At 29.2% G+C, this 21,529-nt stretch overlaps 2 protein-coding genes across 2 annotated transcripts; both read left to right on the top strand.

The window, feature by feature from the left end:
- The first annotated feature begins 1,882 nt into the window (after positions 1–1,882).
- Positions 1,883–14,442, top strand: LOC100166871 (uridine phosphorylase 2). The gene is made up of 7 exons (XM_001950750.4): positions 1,883–2,235; positions 7,025–7,151; positions 8,741–8,902; positions 9,108–9,293; positions 9,607–9,745; positions 11,698–11,891; positions 13,116–14,442. The coding sequence occupies exons 1-7, from the start codon at positions 2,207–2,209 to the stop codon at positions 13,296–13,298; spliced, it is 1,020 nt and encodes a 339-aa protein (XP_001950785.1). The 5' UTR covers positions 1,883–2,206; the 3' UTR covers positions 13,299–14,442.
- Positions 14,443–18,233: 3,791 nt separating this feature from the next.
- Positions 18,234–19,294, top strand: LOC103309114 (uncharacterized protein K02A2.6-like). Its single transcript, XM_008183782.1, has 2 exons — positions 18,234–18,681; positions 18,786–19,294. Exons 1-2 carry the CDS (start codon positions 18,234–18,236, stop codon positions 19,292–19,294), a joined length of 957 nt encoding a protein of 318 aa, XP_008182004.1.
- Positions 19,295–21,529: the final 2,235 nt, after the last annotated feature.

The raw sequence follows: 21,529 nt of genomic DNA, 5'->3' as shown, positions 1-21,529 counted from the left end.
TTTTAGACACGACTCTGTAAAGTATAATGTAGTAGCGAACAAATGTGGAGATTCATATAAATAGCTGTAGTACTCGTAAACACAATTCGCTTAAATTATTATCACCACACTCTTCGACGGCGTGTTGCAGTTGTAGTGCATACGCAGCGTGCGTGCGTATATACAGACATACCGTACGTCGGTTATAAGACGGCCGATACGCGTGAGTCTGCGACTAATAAATGTATGACTCGCAAGAATGAATTCAGAGGGAATAAATATATTTCCTCATTATAATATATTACTATTGTCATCGTCGACACAAGGGTGAAGGGAGTGAGAAAGAGCGAGAGAGAATTGAGAAAGATGGAGGCACACACACAGTGGCACACAGCGGAATACAGAGTGATTCACCAGGCTTGCTCACCCATTTTTCCTTTAATAGTAATGAATGTATTTTAACTCTGATTTTTGAAACTTTTAAATATACTTAGTACTTACGATTGCATTTTATACATCGACTTAGATTTTTAATATGATTTAAGGAGTGTCCTTTCGCCTTTGGCGATTGAAACTTCTTTTTTTTAAATTAACACCAATCTATTTTTCTGTACCTAATACCTATACCACTATTTTTATTATAAATTGTTATGTAAATGGTTTTGTTTTTATGATGCTAAACATGAATCGAAATACAAATGAGTGGATTCTGAATTATTTATAGCTTTATTAAGTATTAACTAAGGATATTGCCCATGATAATATGTTTAAAGATCATAATATGTTACTTGGGCTATGATGTTTTAAAAATATTATTCGTTTTTATCGGGGCTCATAAATTCTAGCATTTGCATATTTTTTTAAGAGGTCCTAAAGATGCCTACCTATGTACGCTATACATTTGTCTCAGAACACTAAGAAGCTAAATACGAAATTTTATAGTGTTTATTTTTGCATATTTCGAAATTTAAATGCTATTTTGCTTTTTTTGTGAATATTTTAGTACTGTAGACTTCTAAACATTTGATTACTACGAAGCAATAAATAATTCTGATGTAATATTATTTGTATTTTTTTAACATCCAAAAGTTTCAACAATTTTTTTTTATAATAATATTTTTTTGCATATTTTAGTATTTTTTGTGCATATTTAAGCACTTATATGAATGTTTTTAAGAGCATATTATTGTGTTTATAACAACCTTTTTTAAAGCTATAAGTCATGAGCCCTGGGTAGTAATTAATTATTAGCATTTTAAATTTTGTAAAAATTGTCTGAGAATTAAGTAGGTACCTACTAAATAGTTAAATATTACATATTATTATATTTGATAGGTATTTGATGTGTAAAACTATTATTATAATTTATGATGATTATTTTATAAAGTATACATAAAATTTAATAATCCAGAAACGACTACCTAAACCTATCGTTAGAAATAATTCAAATTGGACAGGTCAACATTTGGTTTATAGTGTTGACGGTAAAAACGTACAAAAAATACAACTCAAATGTTGAAAAAATCTGAGTATGGTATTTAAGAGTGAGCGTACGAAAAAATTCGAAAAATCGTAATTCGAATAAAATATGTGTTATTAAAAGATAAAAGGGGGGTGAACACGGTTGGTGAATCACCCTGTATATGTATATACTATATATATATGTTACATATAATATTATTATGTATATGTATATAGTACTGCGATCGCATCGATCGGCGGCGGCGTTTTACGGTGACGACGTCGGCCGCCGAGCTGGCGAACGACGATGGGCATGCGCCTCGGTCGGATCGTACACACAAACACGCGCACACTTATACACGCATACGCACACATACACACACGCACACCCATACACACACACACATACACACACACCGCCTTAACGCCGCACGTCCAGTATTCGTTGAAATAGTGGGTACCGCAAGCGCGTGCAACTGTTGATATATATATACTGTTAAGTGTTACGGTTCGGGCGAATTTTTTTTCGTTCCACTGCCGCGTACAGTGTTCTTCGAGTCCTTTCAGTATTCGCGTCCACTCGTCCCCCGAAGGAATATTAGCGTAATCGGTGACGTCACACAGTATTATACGATTATCGTCGGCGAGAATAAAACCTCAGCTGCGCTATTTACGCAAAACTATAAAATAATCCATTTATTTATTATACTATATTATAGTATATATTAAATTTAATTCGCGTGGGCTGGACCGAAGACTGCTCGCAATGTCTTTCTTTCAGGAGGAGAACGACGAGTAAGTGTGACCGTATACAATATAACACATAAGATATTAATATTTTAACAAAATTTGAACGACGTGCCACGTCCTTATACAACAACATAAATCATAATATATGCATCATCTCTAATAGCAACGCATTTAATAATAATACGTATCCGAAAGTGTTCGTGATCGTATAATCGCATTGTTTATGTTACATGCATAAATTTAATATACCTTTAATACACGTCTTGTTTACGTTTCTGACGAGTTATATATCTCGCACTTGACATAATAATAAATAATAATATTATCATAAGGCGATTCGTCCCAAAATAATATGACGTATGTATTCGTAACTGTTTTGAGTGCCCAGTCACTGTATGTCTGTATTAATTTTTAATGACAAAATAAAATCAAAACAATTATGTAGACAAGCACGATACGATTACATTATTGTATTTGTATACATATACGTAAATATTCACATTTCTCTCTTATTTTTTTTAACGAAATAATAGACTAATGTTAGATATTATTATATATAGGTACACATGGGTAATATTTTGATTATATTATGTTAATTAGGCACCTATACACATGCACTTAAGAATTTAAGATATTACATTATAGTTTGAACGATTCTCGGAAGTATCAAAATGTTAACAGCAGGTATCTATATTATAATAATGTAATACTCGTTATTAAACGACTTGGTTTATTGTATAAAAATTAAAAACTAATATAATATAATGAAAAAAAAAATGTATTATTAATTATAATATTATATTTGGTATGTGATGATTGAAATGTAATATAAATATTAAATTATTGTCAAAATTAATTTTTTCATTAATTATTACATTATAGAGCTGTATACTTTATAAGGAATATTGTTGTAAAATGTAAATGTTAGAATTTCCAGTATCAATATGATTAAAAAAAAAAATTATTTTAAAAATCGTTAAAAAACAAATATTTTTTCTTAAACTTTGAAAAAAAACTTGAAGAGGAAAAAGAAGTAAAAAAAAATTGACGATGAATTTACTTTTTTTTAACTTTTTAAGTGACTTTTATTAAAATTTAGTTTAATTTACACAACAAATGTAAGATATTCTTAACCTTTGATGTCTGCAGACAACATAGAAACGAATAACAAAATAATACAACAACGGAGAGTAAAAAATCAATAGTGTGAAAGTTTCCGCGGTCTTACTAAAAATAATGCATCAAATTTTCCCTCAAGTACCTATAGGCATTACTACCATAACCTAACCAAAGTGCTAAAATAATTAATTACTTTAATCTTATTTTAAAGTTTCAAATTAAATATAAAAAGAGTTGATAAATACAAGTAATCATTGTTAAACGTTTAAAATTAAAGTAGGTACATTTTTTTTATTAACATAAAATGATTATCTAGTCAACATTTTATTTATATGGTTTTATTTATATTATTTTAAACAAATCATATTTGAATAAATCTTTTACGTTAAGATTGTGTGACGAGTAAATAATAAGTCATGGCTATTGGCTTATGTATGCATACACATATGTTTATTGTAAACATTGTAGGTATTCGAAAACTATTATCATACAGTATAGGTACCTATACAAAGTATACACATTTAATATAATTTAAGCATATTAACTTAGTTACTACGTAACTATAATTTAATTTAAAAAAACATAACGTGCCAGATTAGATGTGTATGCTTTGCGAAAGTTTATCTGTACCTATTAAATTTTATTATGAAATTGACCCTAAGCTTTTGGGTGATTTTAATTAGGTAGTCTTATACTCCTATGTGGTTTTCATATAATATAATATTTTATCAAACACCCAGACTTGCCAGATTATATTCAATGAAAGAAAATCATAATAATATCCTAAAAATTAATGTGTGAGAAGTCAGGCTATCAATACATTTTTAGTATAATCTACACAGTATAATACAGCGTTATTATTTGAATGTGGTATTAAGATTTAAAAATCACTAATGTATGTGTGATATGTGAATAGGTATAACAGAAAGGTCGTAGCCTGTAGTCCGTAGATATATACTATGTATGACATATGCATGATAATGTACCTGATTATAATAGATATATTTTCTTTCAAAAAATACAACTGTCTATCGTTATTAATTATGTATATATTTTTATCTAAATATTATTATAAACTCTGATGAGAAAAGGCGCGAGACCGCTCACCGCTATAAGTTTTTTTTGTTTGCGAAACTTTTCGGTGTGCTGAATTGCTCCGATTTATATAAAGGTATAGATTATAGACGATAGTTTCTATACATTGGAATTATTTGGATGCAGATGTTATGAAAAATGGGTTATTTTAAATTTCAAATATTCATATATATATATATTATATATACCTATATATTTCTACTGGTCAATACAATTGGAAAATATTGATATCGACAATAAATACTTACCGTCAAATAAATCGTTATTATTTTTACGAAAACAATTGAATACATATAAGTTACGTGAATATATAATATAATATTATAATTTTATATTTTATAAACATTACTAAGTAAGTCCACGTGAATACGCCATACCTAGTATAAATATCACTACTTATATTAGAAACACTGCTAACATAATATAATATATACACACCTTTCTCAAGTATACTTGCCACTTGGCCACTTACCTATGGGCTATGGCATACTTTAGTATCAAATTGATGATTTAAAAAATCTACAAACAATACTTAGTATATTTATAATTTTTTTCATACACCAGGAAAATATATTGAAATGATTCTAACAGATCCTATTTGAATGTTTCCGAGTTCTCAAGTTGTAGGTATACGCGAATATATAAGAGAAAATTACATTATTATTACTTTGCTTTAGTCAACCTGAAAAAATAGTTATTCAAAAGAAATACAAATCATTTCATTTCTTCTTTCCGTTGTATATATTGCAGTTTATTATATTTTATATTAAAAACTATACACCATTCCAACTGTAAAATATACTAGTTTTATAAGGAACGGAACTACAATATAGTATATATACGCTGCAAGTAACAACTGTTATTTCCTCGAAATCTCAAAACTCCTACAACATTATAATTTATAGTTACATAAAATAAACTTCATACTGTAAGTTCTTATTAAAAAGTAAAACACGTTGACTGAAAATTATTGAAATGTACTTCTACGACTTCAGTTATAAAATGAACGCGTCAACTGTTCTTTCGGCAACACTCCTAGTTTCAATCATCGTATTTTATTTAATTTTTTTACCAACATACTTACTATAACATTATATATTTTTAATTATAATTTAACAAGTATTAAAGGAAAAAACATGAGCCAATAACCTTGCACGTGTTTAATATAATATAATATAATATTATGTTTCCTTCTTTCTTATTTATGTACACTGCGTATATACGTATATTAGTATTACTGTATAGTTGCAATACAATATTCATCATGACTAATAAATTTCAGACAATACAACTGGTATAGCTAGGCCTACCTATATAAATTGGTTAGAATTAAAGCACACGTGAACGCGTATACAGTATGGTCTAAAATTACATGCCAATTGGCAATTATGATAGTTGGTATAGTAGACAGTAGTTACTAGGTCTGTGAACGATCTTATGAGGAATAATCACGGTGGGATATGTAAGGTAATGCATCTACTGATCTTCATCGTCGAAACGTTTTAAAACAATTTTTGTAGTCTATCGATTTTTATTGTTCATACATTATGTCGTTTTAATATGAACAACAACAAATAATAATAACTAGTGTTCTAAAATGTAATGAAATTAATTTTTTTGAAATATTTCATGACACTTTCATGAAATATTTAATTTTGATGATAAATTAAAACAATATATTTTTCAATATTTCAAGAAGGATGAAAGTTTCAAGTTTGAAATATTTCAAAGTGAACATTTCATGTGAAATATTTCATGCTCATAACCATCAATTAATAATAATAATCGACGTTTTCGTATACTATAATTATTGAAACATTTTTTGATTATGGCGATGGTTAGTGAGACGTCCTTTAATAGGAACCTAACAACAGCATAGGCACGGGCGTCATCCTTTAAACATAATATATATAAGTTACACACACTACTACAGCAATATAGTATAGTGGTCCCGAATCGCGATAGTAAATTCCCGTTTTGACTCTGTGTGAAAATGAACAACACGCCGCTCGTATATTCTTGTAAATTGAGATTGAAAGCATAATAATGTGAGTATAAGAGCTTATATGATTATTATTATGTATACTACATATATTATGTTTATATACTTACACGAACAACATTGCACTTTTTTCGATCGAAGAAAATTATTGTGTTAAAGAAACAAAAAATGTATTTTGCTATTTCAGCGAAAGCTGAACTACATTGCTTTAATATATTACGGTAATAAACATAATATAGTTGTAGTGCGTGTATATAGTAGGTACGCGGATATACAGCAAAGACAGTCTTTATAGTAAAGTTATATCTGTATTGACTTTCACATTTTCAAGCTTTCTGTCGTATTCAATCAAACTGAAATTAAAATAGAATGCGATAGGATATATGTAATTAATATAATATAATATAGTATAATACTAGCCACGGCTTAGTGCACTAACCTAACCATTGATACCTCCTATTTAATAATATATATAAATTAAAAAATATATAATGTGTAAATGCATAAGACACAACGAAGTTTGAATGCAATTTTTTTTTGTGAGAATACATATTTAAATATTATTAGATACCTAAAAATAATAATGTAAATTGTTTTTTGATTTCGTTATGATTACAGGTATGAGGATGTGAGCACTGTTATGGTTCGAAACTCGCATCTAGATCTTATGGATCAAGATATATTGTATCATTTGGCTCTAGGGAGTGGTTCACATGACCTAAGAGCCATGTTCGGTGATGTTAAGGTATAGTTATGAATAATTAATTTTTTGTTATTTTATTGAAATGTGTATCCATACAATAATTATTTAGTGACTTATGCTGTACAACGTTTAGATTTAAAAATTGTCTATAGAAAAAAGCGTGAAAATATATTGTGCCTAATATAAAAATTGGTATAGTTACACGCACATACACACGCATATATGGGTAATACTTATATTATGTATTACCAATATACATTATCAAGTTAAATATAAGTATTTTAATTATTTAAAAAATCTTAAATATTTTATGGGTTAATTTATAACAGAACATTATAAATGTTTATTCTTTCCTTTTTTTTTAAATGTTTAAATATTATATACGAATGGATATACGTTTTACAATAGGTACCTAATGATAATTTAATAAAATATATTTATTTTAATTTATCGTGAAATAAAAAAATACTAAAATAATATTATGTGTATTAGTTGTAGTGAGTCACTGTAACCTAACTTTATGCGTGCATTAACTTGAACAATATAAATATAATATTATAATGATATCCATACCTGTGAACACACTGCAGTCCACTGATCAGTGATTTACTTCGGAAAACTAATATAAGGTTGCCTATTAAAACTTTATAGTTCTACCTAGTATAATCACAACATTAACAATGGATGTATGGATCCTTAGTATGATATAGATTATAGACAAATTAATTAAAGACAAATAATAATGGTCTTTACTCTTAACTAGGTAGCTTAAACATTTCTGAAATATTCAAAATTATACCTGATAGATATTTAACTGAACAAAACTATACGAATTACTAATTCAGGTCTACCTCAGTTACACTTTTGAAACCATTAAATATTTAAATCAGCTAATCACATGACCTCGAGTGAAATTAGATTTTTAATTAAAAACTGACTTAAGGCGACTCTACTAATTATGTTCTCAAACAAACACCACGCATTGTATAAAACAATTTTACTAAAATAAGATTGTCACAGTTGAACATCTCTCATTGCTCTGGAAATAAGCTGTTATAAATATTAAATACTTGCATCAATAATAGATAATTCGAAAGTAATCGAAACACTTAAGTAATATTATCGCCTATCGCTAATTTATTCTTCCAGTTTTGACAGTAATTGCCACATTTATAGTAATAATAATACAAACACAGCTAATCAATACATTTAAAAATCATCTAACCTACGTAATCGAAACCCTCTAAAGGATATGGAGAAATAAAATATGAATAGAAAATAAAAATGAAGGAAAATAAATTTGGGAAAGTCACATTTAGTGACTTTCCCAAAGTTCTCTAGCAACTGTTTAGTGATTACTTATAATAAATTAAAGATATTGTACTTACATAAAAAGTAAGGCATATTTATATAATAATAAAAATAATTAATAAGTTAATAAGCAATAAACTAATACTTAACTAATAAGTTTAAAATAATCGATTATTGATTTTATTTTTCCAGCATACCTATCTCAATAATTATTATCTCTTAATAGTTAATTGATATTTATTTTCTATGCATGTTGTAAAATGATGCGAAATCTTTGATTGTTAACATCGGAATAAAGAGGTTGTACTTTTTTTTTATAGTTTGTGTGTATGGGTGGGACACCAAAACGTATGGAACAATTCGCTTATAGATTGATGGAAGAAATATCGTACAAAATACCTACAGGTACCACGTTGCAGGACATCAGTCGATATTCGTACCGATACTCTATGTACAAAGTTGGCCCTGTTTTGTGTATAAGCGTAAGTACAATAATATTAAAGTAAACCGTTAATATTGTTATATAAAACTGTATTTACTTATTACTATGCGTCTATACTCTACATATTCTATGTGTATAATATTATAATGTTTGTCTCGTTGTTCCCATCGTCAGAAACCAAACAATTCCAACGTTTCGCGGTGAAAATTGTTTTTTTGTTTTATACCTACGGTTTTTATTTTTAGCACGGTATGGGCATGCCTTCGGTGGGAATCCTTTTACACGAGACCATCAAGCTGATGTTCCACGCTAAAGTAGTAGATCCTGTCTTCTTTAGGATAGGTACAAGTGGTGGTATCGGACTGGAAGGTGGGACCGTGATCATTTCCGATGAGGCCGTGGACGGAACCCTTCAACCACACCTGGAATTAGTACGTGTGTTATACCTCGTAGCATAGGCGCAAATAGCTGTTGAGATTTGGGGGGGCTAATAGGGCTAATAGGGCCTTACTTTGATAATATTGAATAAGCTTAAAACAAAATGTAGGAAATGTTTGGGAGGGCTATGGACATTTTTGGTGGGGCTTAGCCCCTAATGCCTCCCCCTATTTGCGCCTATGCCTCGTAGTCTTACATAATATAATAATACAATGATTTGTATTATTCGTTAAAATCGTATATCGAGTATTTTCCACACGACGGTTAATTATTTAATAATCAATTTGTTTAATGTTACCCGTGCAGCAAATTCTGGGCAAGACTGTGAAAAGGAGTTCGGTCCTTGATAAGAAACTACAATGGGAGTTAAAATCACTAGCAGAACCAGACGACCCGTATCCTACAGTGATCGGCAAAACCGTATGCACCAGCGACTTCTATGAAGGTATAAGCCATAAAATGATATAATAAAATATTATTAATTCTTATCGTATATCACTGCAACAGCTAGAGTCTGTGTCCTCCGGATGTAAAGGCTTAATTATTTACATCGCGTTAATCGTTTATCTCGAAAGAAGTATTTCTAGACGCCCAGGGGCCAGGAACCCTCTGTATGAAAAGCTATTGATTATTGATGATATCGCCATGCATGACAATATTATATGACATAACTGATTAGGTAATAATATTATCAATTTTTAGAAAAAAAGAATTAGAAAAAATAATATATTATTCAATATACATATATTTATAGTATAAATTGTTATAAATATTGAAAAAGAAGTCTTGGGTGGAATTTATCTCCCTCATCCCCATACTTTGACCGCCACTGATAAACTATTAACATATCTAATTATAAAATATTTCCTCTTGTTTAATTTGTAGGTTTATTTTCCTTTAAGATAAATTGTTAAATTTATATCCTTAAAGTGTAAAAACAGGTAGTTGATTATATATTGTGATTAATGATTATACATTTATCAGGGAAGCTAATATTTAATAGGTAACATTAAAGAATGTATCAATAAAATAAAATTTAATTACTGCGTAGTGTGAATTAAACTTAAATAATTGAATCAAGGCTATAATAGTTTCGGATACTTTTAATTACTTATATTATTGTTACCTACTATATAAAAAAAAATTATAGCAAATACTAAACAAATAACTTAAACAATCATTAATTTCTATAGAACAATCCTCCGAAATTATAGATTTGTTAAATCAAATTAGTCTAATTAGCTTGAAAGTAAAATTAGTTTTTAGTTTTTACAAAATCTAACATTGAACGACTAGTAACTTAAACGGTATGAAATCGACAAAAATCGAACTACTGGTTGGCGTAGGTCAGTGGTGTATATACGGGAAGGGGGTATGGTGGTTATATCCCCCCCAGAGACCAAATTTTGTACACAATACAACATGTACATAATAATATATGAACATAATATGTATATACTGAATGTCTATTAAAAATTGTATATCCCCCCATTGAAAAAATCATAGATACGTTACTGGTGTAGGCCGTAAGGTTATCTTATTTTATTTTACTTAAGCCAAGGCAAACATGTTTAATTATATTTTTATGGGAAAAATCTTACCACTTCTCAACGTTCAATCACCTTTTTTAACATGTTATTTTCCCGTAACTGAAATACCGCACACAATATTATACTATATGTTCAGCACTCCGCGTTTATAAAGTAAAAATTATAATTGTATAGCATAGCTCAATGTTATAAATCGGAATGTGTAACTGACAAAAATATCGATTAACAAAATGTTAACATATTAATAAATAATAATTATACCTATATAATATTCATCTGGTTTAGTCTTCTATACTGTACAAAAAAGTGTTTCTCTAAAACTAAAAAGTCTAAATGATAAAAAAACAATATCGAATACGTTATATACATAGAGCTATGTCGTTCAAATGATAGTCTAGAATATTAAGCAAGATATAAAATTGGATACGAGTATTTTAATTTTAATATTATTAAAATTGAATAATAATTTAATCTATTTATTTTAAAAATTAAAAATTGAAGCGAAGAATTTCTTTTATATTGGTTAGTGGTTTTTATTTTATAAGCTCGATGGGTTTTTAACTTATCTTAACTGTTCTTGATAGCCGATAGGTATAGAGTTATGAACATTTTAAGGGCCAAAATGTAATAAAAACATTTAAAAGATAACGATATTGCGGTAATTTAATGATAGTAATTGAATTGTTTATACAATGTACATATTATACAGTATACGCCTACGTATAATGTATATACATAAAACACAAGGAGTCAACTGAAGTGTTTTACAAAAGAAGTATTGATTGTATAATAATTATGTTTCTCGGTGAAATCGGTAAGTAGATTAATATTACTTACATTTTCATAGGTCAAGGACGTATGGACGGAGCATTTTGCGACTTCACAGAAGAAGAAAGAATGGAATACTTAGAAAAACTAAAATTTAATGGTGTGAGGAATATCGAGATGGAATCTTTAGCTTTCGCAGCACTAACTCACCATGCAGGGATTAAAGCAGCCGTGGTTTGTGTCACCCTGTTGGACCGGCTAAAAGGAGATCAGGTAAAATCTTATTAAAATGTTGGTAGTTTCCATTTAAACTTTCGGTACTTATAAAAGTACATTACAGGAGGATGGCTAGAAATGTTCAGATAGAGGTTCCAGCTGAAATATCAAATAATAATAATGAGTTAATGACACCCAATTAATATTTTTCCAATCTTCGATTGAATACGATTGAATATAATGTACAATGTAAATTATATTATTATAATATACGCTATGTTTTCTACCTTAATACCTGCATATTCATATACCTGTGAACAGAAATAATTAAAAGTTTATGGATAATTGATTATTATTTATACATATTTTATAATAAATAAATATTCGACTTTTCAATGTTTGTAAAAATAGTGAATAGGGAATCACACGTTTTTTTCATACGTTTTAGACGAATAATAAGCGGTGGTCAATTACACGTACTTTGGAATGTCCGATTTAAATTTTTTATACATGTAAGAATTCTTTGAAAAAATATCTAGGCTTTTTACGAAATATTTTTTGAAGGACCTTAAAATATTAATGTTGTTTTTCAAAAATCCAATGAAATAATTGCATTATATTTGTATTTATTTTGGACACATCTGATTTTAAACCATAAAAGTGATTTCTAAAGAGCATATAAAAGCTTATAAATTCAACCATTTTTTTTTTTGAAATTACAATAGAACTTCAGGAAGTATGTTTAATTTACTACCACTTTTAGTAGTTTTTATAGTTGTGCAAACAAGAATATATTTCATTTTTTGCGAAATATTGAATTATGCGTGCGTGTGCGAGAGTTGCACCGAGCGGTGGTTGCCCAACGCGACAAACACATAGCCCAAATATCCATGCACGTGAATTGCCTAAATATTACTCCTTAAAACATGATACGCTGGAGCCCCTAAGATCGAATAATTGTTTATCTTAATTAAATTTTCTATTTTAAGCTGCACCTACCTATAGATAATTGATTAACATATTTTAGTGAGTAATAATATTTATAACCACATTCAAAGCAGATGAATAGATACAGATATATACAAATTAGAACGGTTATATAATCATGACATTTACACTTCCCAAAATGTGACTTCACTTACTTTAATTATCACTATTTTTCTGCCAACAGAGATACTTAAATTTAGAAATTCCTTTTCATCCCTTAATGTTGTGTATATTTTTAATTATCATATAATATTATTGTGTTGCAAGTGTCGAATTACGCGTTTGTACTTACAGATTCACTACCCCAAAGAGGTGTTGGACGAATGGCAGCAGAGACCCCAGAAGCTAGTGTGCCGTTACATAAAGAAATACCTGTCAAAACGGGGCTTGATATTGAACAACCATTGCGGTTCGGTGAACGTCAAGAGCCCGAGGAGGTTCAAGCTCGTCCAACAAGAATCGGAAAGTTATGACTAAATCAAACAATTCAATACAATACGCTTCCGGACGTGCGCCTCAACACGATACGCCTATATAATATAATATTAAACTATAACCGTTGACGATAAAATACTACTTATCTATATATGATAATATTTATATAATTTACGCGGGTTCGTGTTTAAAAACGCTACCCACTTATTTTATTCCAATTATTTCTTCTTTTTAAAGACTTTTTTCATACTTAATATTATATTATATCTTTATATCATACACTTATATAATATAATACATACCTAACCTATCATTAAATATTATATTCTACGATATATATCTGCCCCATTCTTATCATATTTTTTAACGTTTTTTGTATATTAACTATATATGTATTAATAAGTATAGCTTTTTTGTAATAAAAACTTAGTGTACTAGCAATATTTTAACTGGTAGAAAACTAAAAAAACCCACTTATAAACGATTTACATATTATTTTATATTACCTGGGTTTACTTAAGTATATAAAACCTACTTCTTTGATATTTATATATATACCTAGTTGGTTATAGCCGTACGATTGAACTTGAACATCACGTCTTCGAAAAATAGTTCATCTTTTGTTTATAAAATAATTTACGTGTTTCATATTATAAAAACGGTATTTCAAACAACATACAACATTTATCGTATATGAAGCCTTTGACTACATTATTATTGCTCAAAATTTGTTTGCACGTAATTCCAAACACCAATAAGTAGGCAACTAATAATGATACAAATAAAACAAACACCTTGTACTATGCGCATGCCAAACTCGTAATAAATTTACTCAATTTAGACTATAAACAATAATATTAATACATTTTAGCAAATTTAGGTATGTACATTCAAAAACTAATTTTAGTATGCTAACCAAAGCACTGTTAAATGTGCCGATTATTGTTATACAATTATAGTTTAGGTGAAATAAATAAATATTTTTTAATTACCAATTTTGCAGATCATAATATCTTATTGGACTTTCAATATATATTATTTATCATAATACAAAATGACCTTCTTGTATTAATCTTTATTTAGAGGTGATTGTTAATCGTATTTTAAAGTTCAGTATAGCCTCATATATATGATCATGTTAATTATTTTTCCTGTACATTTTATGTAATTACAAAAACCAAGAGAACTGTACATTATATAAAACGCACAGTACATTTTTGACTCAATGTAAAATTATTTTTAACATAATACTATTATGTAACTATTTATGTAAGTGTAATATATTCAACCATATATAATAATAATTATTAGATCGTAATCGTCAATTTTATATGTTATTTAGTTAGAGCATTTATATAAATCAACAATTTATAGAATAGATTAATTTAATTATCATACCTATATATATTATATATTTAACAAAATGTAAATTAACAACCATTAAAAATAATATCATACCTATTGTATACATTTTATAATTAAATATATACAAGTTTGATAAAAAAATGTATAAGGCGGATTTGTTATCATAATATCAGAACGCGCGTTCATCATCTGTCTCCGGATGTCCCCGAAAATCCCTAGTTCACTGATATGAGTGATGTCATCAATCATTGCAAATGTCGAAGAAGACCAGTTGGATAACATAGGAATTTCATTATTTTTTTAGTTTACGTATACCTATGTGATTATTTTATTTGAGTCAAATGTATTCATGTATACACCAGGTGATTATTTTATCAAAGAACTCTTATATTTCAAAAAGTTTTAAAAAAATTGTATTTTTAATCTTGGATTATAAAAATTGAATTTTGGAAAAATAATTATACTTATACTATTATAACTTATAGACTATAGTGGCACTGCACAGAGTTCAATTGAAAAAGGTGGTTCAATTCAAAGTTCTAGCTAAAGCCTACCCAATTCATCAAACTCATTTAAAAGTTAAAACTCAAAACCACACAAAGCTTATTGAACAAATGTATTTTAATTTTTTTACATGTAGGTACCAATCTATTTTAATAATATTTACTATTCAGTGTTCAACATTTTGACTGCATTTATACAATATGAAAAAGTGGACAAGTCTTAAGTGTACCACCGGGGGTGTCATGTACTCGTGTAGGCAGGGGCAGACTTACTATTTTTCTTCCACCCCTAGGCATTACAACACTAGCGACCTGTACATTGGCGTGCTTCCGCGGGGGGGGGGGGGGGGTGATATTCCATGAAATAAAACAAAACTATAAACATTGTTTTATTTAATACTTCTTCTCGTTTGGCCAACTTTTCTTGCCTTATTTTTTTAAAGTAGTGAGCACTTTAGTCTCTATAAACGTAATCGATTAGCAGATTTCTGAGCATTATGCACTATGCAGGAGACGGGTGACAGTGCCAGCGTCGCGCATCGTCGCAATGTTTATTATTATTAAGTACTTTATCAAGACATCTGATTTCCAGAATTAATTCCAGTATTCTAGGAATATACTAGTTTGGTGGCCGCGCGCCCGTGCACCCTTATTGAGGTGCCGGGTTCGGGGTGAGGCGGGTTATTCCAGTTAATATCAAATAATTTACTTGATATGCACTGTGCGAGCTCTCCCCCACCTAGCTAGTAGAGTGGCTATACAGTATACACAATGTACCCGGCGGCCCGAGGCAGTATATTTTACTGCCTGGGCTGGCGTTTTGCGCATGCGCCATACACAATATTGTATGTGTTGACGCCGTACACCCGTATACCACCTCCCATGTATAACATAGGCAACGCCGGTAACTGCCTCGTCGAGTGTCGATGACGAATGTCTAGCGGTGGCGGCGCGGCGCGGCGCTTACTGGTCGCAGGATTACACTCAAATTTAAAAATGTGATATTATAATTAATCCTTTATAATAATACTATGTATAATTTTATATCTTCACATTTTTTTTATATTTCAATGGTTTTTTGCCAAACCACATTTTAATTACTATCTACATTCTACATTCTACTTTAGAAGTTGTTATGTCTTATACTCTTATTATAGTTATTATTATAAACTATTCATTGTTATTGAGAGTAGCTATTATTATTGTTATCAGCTTAGTAGAGAACGGTGATAATGTACATGGAAATCATTTTTTACCTGCTACAGTAAACGATCTATTTACAACACATCAATTTGGACTTGAGGAAAGAAACATGCTGCAAATGAATATAAATCCTAGCACTACCTCTGATAATTTAGTACATAATTTTAGATTTTTTATGAGTTGTAGATGGTTTCATAAAATTACTAAAAATCTGTATTTATTAAAAAAATGTTAAAAAAATCAAAAAATATATAATTATTAAAAATTCTTTGATTCGATTTTTGAAAGATGAAAACATTAAACCTATTTTCTGTAAGCCTCGTGTGTTACCTTTTGCATTGAAAGATAAAGTGAGTTTGGAAATTGATAGATTAGTCAGTGAAAAGTTATTAATTCCAATAGAGTCTTCAGAGTGGGCTACACCAGTTGTGCCTGTTTTAAAAAGTGATGGTAAAATTCGATTATGTGGTGATTACAAGGTTACACTTAATAAATTTATTAAAATAGACTGATATCCTATACCCAGAGTAGGAGATTTAATGGCAATTTTGCAGGGTGCATCCAAATTTTGTGTTCTTGATTTATGTCAGGCTTATCAACAGCTTTCATTAGATGAGGAATCACAAAAGTTAACAACTTTATCTACACATAAAGGACTTTTTGTATTTAAACGTATACCATATGGTATAGCTTCAGCTCCTGGTATCTTGCAGCGTGAAATGGAAAATATTCTGAGAAATATTGAGGGTGCAGTTGCTTTTTATGATGATATTATAATATCTGGAAAATCTAAAGAAGAAGTTACTAAAAGACTTAGGGAAGTGTTAGAAAGATTATGTTCAGTAGGATTGACGGTGAGAAAAGATAAATGTAAATTGTTCCAGGATAGTGTTACCTTTTTGGGTTATAAAACAGATAAAGATGGTTTACATGTTCCTGAGGCTAGAGTTAAAGCTATTACATCAGTACCTATACCTTGTAGTGTTACTCAACTAAAAGCATTTTTTAGGATAAGTAACTTATTATGGTAAGTTTATTAGAAATATGTCAACCAAAGCAAATCCTTTTGTATAAGTTGCTTAAGAAAGATATACCTTTTGTATGGAGTTAAGACCAAAATAAAGCATTCAATGAAATTAAAAGTGCTATTTTGTCTAATGAAATATTAATCCACTATAATCCAAAATGGCCTATCATTATAGCTTGTGATGCTAGTCCTACTGGTATTGGGGCTGTATTATCCCATAAATTACCAGATGGTTCAGAAAAGCCTATTGCTTTTACTTTCCGGACATTAAATAATGCCGAACGTGCTTATGCACAAATAGATAAAGAAGCTCTTGCTATAGTTTATTCAGTTAAGTATTTTCATCAATATGTATATGATCGCGAATTTATTCTTAGAACAGATCATAAACCTTTAGTAATTATTTTTGGTCCTAAAAAAGGTATTCCTGTCATGATAGCAAATCGGTTATAGCGGTATGCAATATTCTTATTTGGCTATAATTATGAAATACGATTTGTAAAAGGTATAGATAATGGTAATGCTGATACACTGTCAAGACTTCCTTTAGATATCACTGCGAGTTCTAATATTTTAGAATCAGATAATTACTCTATTAATTTAATTACTGAAAATATTAAAACAATTTCTGATTTAGATATTTGTAAGGAAATTAAAAAAGATACTATTATTAAACAAGTTTTATTTAGTGTTTTCACTGGTCAGTGGCCTACTGACATTAAAAAGGTATCTGAAGAATTGAAACCATATTTTAACCGTAAGGATCAATTTTCAATTGAACAAGGATTATTATTTTGGGGGCATCGATTAGTAATACCGTCTTAATTTCGGACTGAATTGTTAACTGAACTACACAGCATTCACTTAGGTACTGTTAAAATGAAAAGTGTCGCTCGTTCTTTTATTTGGTGGCCTGGAATTGATATAGAAATTGAAGGTATTACAAAAAGATGTGAACTTTGTTTGATTCATAGTGAGAATCCTCCAAAGGTAGTTCTACATAGTTGGCCTTGGCCTGATGGCCCATCTCTTAGTGTTCATTTAGATTTTTTAGGTCCTGTTAATAAAAGAATGTTTCTTGTGATAATAGATGCTTTTTCAAAATGGGTGTATGTGAAATTTATGTCTAACATGACTACTTTTTCAACTATTAAAATTTTAAGAGAATATTTTGCTTATTGGGGCATTCCTGCTAAACTTGTGACTGATAATGGTCCATTTTTATGCTCTAAAGAGATGAAAGATTGTTTACAAAAAAATAGAGTTTTTCATATTAAAACTTCACCTTACAATCTTGCATCAAATGGTGCAGCTGAAAATCTTGTTCGTACTTTCAAAAATTTTATAAAAAAATGTAACCCTATTCTGACATTGAAGTTGATGTATATAGATTTGTTATGTCGTATAACAGTACTAAACACTGTTCTACAGGGGTTACTCCTGCAGAATTACACATTGGGCGCACCTTGCCAACTCAATTCGATAGACTAATTCCTTTTGCTAAGAATAAATATAACAAGTGTTTGGAAAATGCTAAACATGTTTTTAGAGGCAATAGAGAGAAATCCTATAAAATTGGAGATACTGTCATGTGCAGAAATTATGGATCTGGTAATATGTGGGTACCAGGCACAATTATTAAAGTATTGTCACCTGTTACTTATCTGGTTCAAATTAATAATTCTTTAGTGTGGAAAAGACATATTTATCAAATTATTGATAGAGTTAAAAATAATAATGTTAATCATAAACATTTGAGTGATATTGAAACTAGGATTAGGGAAAACAAACCAGTAATTGAAAGTATTATTGAGGAAGGAGAAAAAGTTAGTACCGAGGTAGAGAATACTAAGTCTGATGTTATTGAAGTTAAGCCAGAAGTCACACAGGTTAGGAAGAGTGATAGGATTATTAAAAAACCTCAAAAGTTAAATTTGTAAAACTAATTTTTATATTTTATTTTCATTATTCTTATTGTATTACTTAATTGTATTTATTTGTAATGTTTATAACTCTGTTATGTATACCTTAATACTATTATATTAATTTATGTTTTATAAAATTGATGTATACTGTTTAATATTTTGTTATTTTCATGATTCTTTAATACTATTGTTTTTTTTTAAATATTCCTAATTAAGTGTGAAGGAATCTGTAATGTCTTTGGAAATATGGAAATAGTTATTTTCTTCAAGGATATATTTTGTATTGTTATAATATTATTTAATAAAGATTCATTCGTTGTTTTGCACTTATGCGTACAAGTTGTGCTCTATGCCTCTATCTAAAACATAACAAAACGCATTCAAATTCAGTGATTTAACACACATTTTGAGTGTAGATAGGGATGGCAAAAATCGCAGCAACTGCGATATATCGAGATATCGATATTTCATCTGTTGACTATCGATAAATATACATCGATATATCGATATATCGTTGCCATCCCTAATTGTAGATCATGTACCTTTTACTAGAAGAGTAAGAAAACTTGTGTTAATATAATTTAGAATTAATTTAATAGCCACACAATTTTTTATGCTAACTTTTCGATTTTTAAATTTTTTTTTTTTCAAAATGTGTCAAAAAAGCCCGGACAAACTTCATTTTGAAGTTATTTATGAAAAGCTTCAAAAACTTCATTTTTATCGTTACATGAAAAAAAATTCTTAGAATTGAATTTTTTAATTTTTTTTTAAATACGTGTTATTCAACGCTGATTTCTAAACAGTTTGAATTTTTTTGTCGAAACCATTATTTTGGAAGTTATAGCCATTCAAAGTTTTCGATTTTACGTTTATACGCACGAGCGCAACGCTACGTTTATCATATCTTTCGCGATATTTTTCTTTTTTTTTTTTTAAAACTTACGTTTATACGTAACCCTCCTCTCCAGGTTTGCTATTTCATCCCTGGAGGATTTGGGGGCTGAGCCCCCATCCAACGAGAGGTCCGCAGGACCTCGAGTCCAGCGACCGGAGACGATAGACGACGGAAGCCATTTGACTTGTGTTAATTTTACTGACAAGGTTAATTTTATTTGTTAGGCCATTCGTCTGCCCACAATTGTAGCCCCAGGGGGGTCTATATTTGGGTTATAATAGATTAGTATACCATTAAGACAATTAAGAGTGTTGTGCGAATGCATAAAAACGCAGAATTCGAAAACTGCCTTTGTATATAACTTCAAAATGAAGTCCGGCTATCAAATGTTGATTGCACAATCGTTCTTAACTCATTGTAGTACAAAAGTTTTAAAAAAATATATCAATAATCTTAAAAGGCGCAGTAAACTATAGAGTGATGCGTGAATGCGTAAAAATCGCAAAATAGTGAACTTCATCAGGCCATAACTTCGAAACTATACCCTGTACCAAAAAAAATTTTAAAATCCAAAATTTGCTAAAACAGAATCATTCCATTCACGGAAAGACAAAAAAATAAAAAATCTTACTGATTTAATTGGATCAATGAGCACTAAAGGATTAATTGATAGTCAATCTGAAATTCTGAACAATTATTATCAGACACATTCGATGGAACGCTTAAGGTTTTATTTTCAACTGAACTTTTGATTAAGCTATTAAAGGTAGAAAAGCTTCTGGTTGTCGATTTAGTAAAGTAATTAAAGAATTTGCAATAACGCTAAATCATTATTTACCAAAAGCGTTTAAGTACTGCAGGTAATTTGCTGTTTTTAAAAATTATGATATTAAAATGCATGTTACTATCTATAATAATTTTGAATCATTTCATTATTTTTTCTGTCTGCATGTAGTATACATATAGGTAACTACTTTTTTATTTAATATTATGATTATTATTTCAAATGCATTTTATGTAATAATTAGTATAGAATATTTTTACTTAAATATATTATAATATTATGTTTGTTATACTTAATAATTAATGTATAATTTTTTGACTTCCTAGCTACAATAAGTAATTGGACATCAAGTATTAATTGAGAGCCATGATTTTGGTCAAGTATTTGATACAATTAAGCAGGGCTTGAAACCCGATCGAAATAATTTCGGTTTCGGTTTCGATTTTGTATATACCGGGTTTTAATTTTTTCGATTTCGGTTTCATTTTTCAATACCGGTATTAGGAAATTTCGGTTTCGGTTTCGATTTTGTATATCGGTTTGAAATTTACGATTTCGGTTTCAACTT

The sequence above is a fragment of the Acyrthosiphon pisum genome, chromosome A1, assembly GCF_005508785.2.
Source record: "Acyrthosiphon pisum isolate AL4f chromosome A1, pea_aphid_22Mar2018_4r6ur, whole genome shotgun sequence".
Classification (NCBI taxonomy): domain Eukaryota; kingdom Metazoa; phylum Arthropoda; class Insecta; order Hemiptera; family Aphididae; genus Acyrthosiphon; species Acyrthosiphon pisum.
This window is presented reverse-complemented; position numbering and strand designations above follow the sequence as displayed.

Bases quoted from the DNA above. Each gene is read 5' to 3' on its own strand.
- LOC100166871 (XM_001950750.4), top strand. From the start codon at position 2,207: ATGTCTTTCTTTCAGGAGGAGAACGACGA. The intron at 7,152-8,740 runs GTATAGTTATGA...TTTTTTTTATAG, and splicing joins CCATGTTCGGTGATGTTAAG to TTTGTGTGTATGGGTGGGAC. The intron at 11,892-13,115 runs GTAAAATCTTAT...TTGTACTTACAG, and splicing joins ACCGGCTAAAAGGAGATCAG to ATTCACTACCCCAAAGAGGT.
- LOC103309114 (XM_008183782.1), top strand. From the start codon at position 18,234: ATGAAAAGTGTCGCTCGTTCTTTTATTTGGTGGCCTGGAATTGATATA. The intron at 18,682-18,785 runs GTACTTTCAAAA...ACTGTTCTACAG, and splicing joins TGCAGCTGAAAATCTTGTTC to GGGTTACTCCTGCAGAATTA.